At 56.0% G+C, this 2,622-nt stretch overlaps 1 protein-coding gene across 1 annotated transcript in view; it reads left to right on the forward strand.

Moving 5' to 3' along the window:
• The window catches only part of RAB20 (RAB20, member RAS oncogene family), a 29,799-nt gene extending 28,944 nt beyond the window's left edge, over positions 1-855 (forward strand). The window contains exon 2 of the mRNA XM_007455320.1: positions 320-855. Coding sequence (XP_007455382.1) covers positions 320-855 — 536 coding nt within the window. The remainder of the gene's footprint in view (positions 1-319) is intronic.
• The last annotated feature ends 1,767 nt before the right edge of the window (positions 856-2,622 follow it).

The raw sequence follows: 2,622 nt of genomic DNA on the forward strand, positions 1-2,622 counted from the left end.
TAAACACCCCCGCGTAAGACGCAGAGGTGGGAGCAAGCCACACCACCGCCCATTAGGGGGAAAGCAGGGCCTGGCTGTCTTCCTCCGTCTCGTGGGCTCACTGCAGTGGGCGGACGGGGCTGTGCAGGACCTGCTGGCCGTGGGGACTGGCCATCACCCCGTCTTTCTGCACAGCAGGGTCTCCATCCCGTTCAGCTCCAGCCACACCTACGTCTGGGGTCACGATTCCGTGGTCCCTCCCGGGGGTCCCTGGCGGCATGGTCGGGGGGCACTGCCAGAGAGGAGAGGTAACTGTATGTTTCTCCCCCCTCGCCCCCAGGGCGCGAGCAGTTCCATGGCCTGGGCTCCATGTACTGCCGGGGGGCGGCCGCCGTCATCCTCACCTACGACGTGAACCATGCTCAGAGCCTGCTGGAGCTGGAGGACAGGTTCTTGGGCCTGACGGACACGGTCAGCGCCGACTGCCTCTTCGCCGTCGTGGGAAACAAGGTGGACCTGAGTGAGGAGGGGCCCGGGGAGGGCGGCCAGGAAGGAGGGCAGGGCCCTGGGCCGGCTGGCGGTGGTGGCTGTGCCGCCCCCAGGCTGCCGAAGCAGGTGCAGCCAGAGGACGCGGTGGCCTTTTACAAAAAGATCCTCCAGTACAGGATGCTGGACGAAAAGGACGTGCCGGCCGCGGAGCAGATGTGCTTCGAGACCAGCGCCAAGACCGGGCACAACGTGGATCTGCTGTTTGAAACCCTGTTCGACATGGTGGTGCCTGTGATCCTGCAGCAGAGGGCCCAGGGGCTGTCGCAGACCGTGGACATCGCCAGCTCCAGGCCGCCCGCACAGGCTGGATCTGGGTGCTGCGCCTGATGCGCCCAGGCCCGGCCCCCGGGGTGCACGGACGGTCAGAGGAGAAGATTGGGGGTCACTTTGTAGAACTGCCTTCGAGGGAGGCGACCGGATGGAAATGCCAGCCAGTAGCCAAGGTCCCCGTGACTGGTCCCCCACGTACATCACCGCCCTGGGAGGTGGGGAGCCCCCTGCAGAGCCGGGCTCCCGGAGACCACCGTCCCCTGGCTGCCCCGTCTTCACACCTGGCCTCTGACAGAAGGTGTTCGGCTGTCTCGGCACCTGTGTGACTTTCAAACGTTTCTGCTCACTGTGATTTATCTTTGGCCCTACCATTCGGTACTTGTACCCTGATGCATCGTAATGATTCTTGATAAACGTTAATTTATACGAAATCAGGAATCAATGTTTTTATATCGGTTGCAGCATTGTGAGCCACACCTATTATTAAAAAGGATTTTGAGAAGAACTTTGATTTAGACTTTATTTGTGCTCCCATAGGCTCCTTGCTGGGGGTGCTCGAGTGATGGCTGTGAGCTTAAGGCACGTCTATCTTTAAAAGCTGCATCGAATCCTACAAATTCCAGGTATTTAGATTGGCCCATCTGCCTAGTTGTCTTGAAGACACGAGTTCCAATAACAGAAGCAAAACTAAAAGCTCTGTCTCTGCTGACCTCTGTGTGGGTCGCCCGGGCAGTTGCTGAATAGGAAATCTCTTTTCCGGGGGTGGGGTGTGGCTTTGTTCTTAAGAGATGCCAAAACAGGGAAGCCGTGAGACAACAGTTTTGTTTTCTTAGAAATTTAATGGAAAACAAGTAGGTCAGGCTTGGGGCTCTCTGTTGGGAAAGGGGTGTCTCAGCCAGCTTGGCAGCTGTAATGAAACACCGCAGACCTTTATTTCTCAGTCCTGGGGGCTGGAAGCTAGATTGAGGCGCCAGCTGACTCAGTTTCTGGTGAGGGCACTCTCCTGGCTTGTAGATGGCCACCTTTCTGCATGTGTCCTCAAGTACTGGAGGGAGAGAGAGCTCTTGTGACTCTTTCCTTACAAGGGCACTAATCTCATCATGGGGGCCCCACCCTCAAGGCTTCATCCAAACCTGATTACCTCCCAAAGGCCCCACTTCCAGACACCATCCCATCTAGGGGTTAGGACTTCAACATATGGATGTTGGGAGACACAAGCATTCAGTCCTTGACAGGAAGCAAAGTGGGGCAGAGGCTGGTGAACAATGTTTCATGAGCAGTAGTTTTGGAGGGGAGGTGTTCAGTGTTTCTGCGGAGAGCCCATGATCTCTGATGCTGCGGCCTCTAGCCCTGCCTCTCTGCTCCTGGGTGGTGCACGTCCTCTGGGTAAGCAAACGGGCTCCATCTGTGTGATGGAAACACCATCAGAGCCCCCTGTGTGTGACTGGGGAGGCCTCAATTGAGATGCCCTGTTACTGAAGCAGATCTCGAGGTCAACTTCCATTTTGCAACTGTAGCCCGTTCAAAAGTGAAAACGAGTCAGTCTGATTACTTTTCATTGACGTGGCTTTGTTTCCCATTTAGCGGGTGGAAGTTGTATTTATTTTTCCACAAAGTGTGTCTTTGCTAGTGAGACGTCTGGGAGACCCAGGAACTTGTCTTTGAAGACTGTGGAGGGGAAAAAGCATCCTAGGAAATTATTTCTGTCTTTGTACTTGAAGGCAGGGGTGGCTGAGTTCCCACAGCCCTTTCCTCCTGAACAGTCTGATTCTCTTGCCCATCTGCTCTGAGCACCCCCAGCTTGTGCCCTTGAATGACCCCACG

Source organism: Lipotes vexillifer, unplaced genomic scaffold (genome assembly GCF_000442215.2).
Source record: "Lipotes vexillifer unplaced genomic scaffold, Lipotes_vexillifer_v1.1 scaffold132, whole genome shotgun sequence".
NCBI classification, from domain to species: Eukaryota; Metazoa; Chordata; class Mammalia; order Artiodactyla; family Lipotidae; genus Lipotes; species Lipotes vexillifer.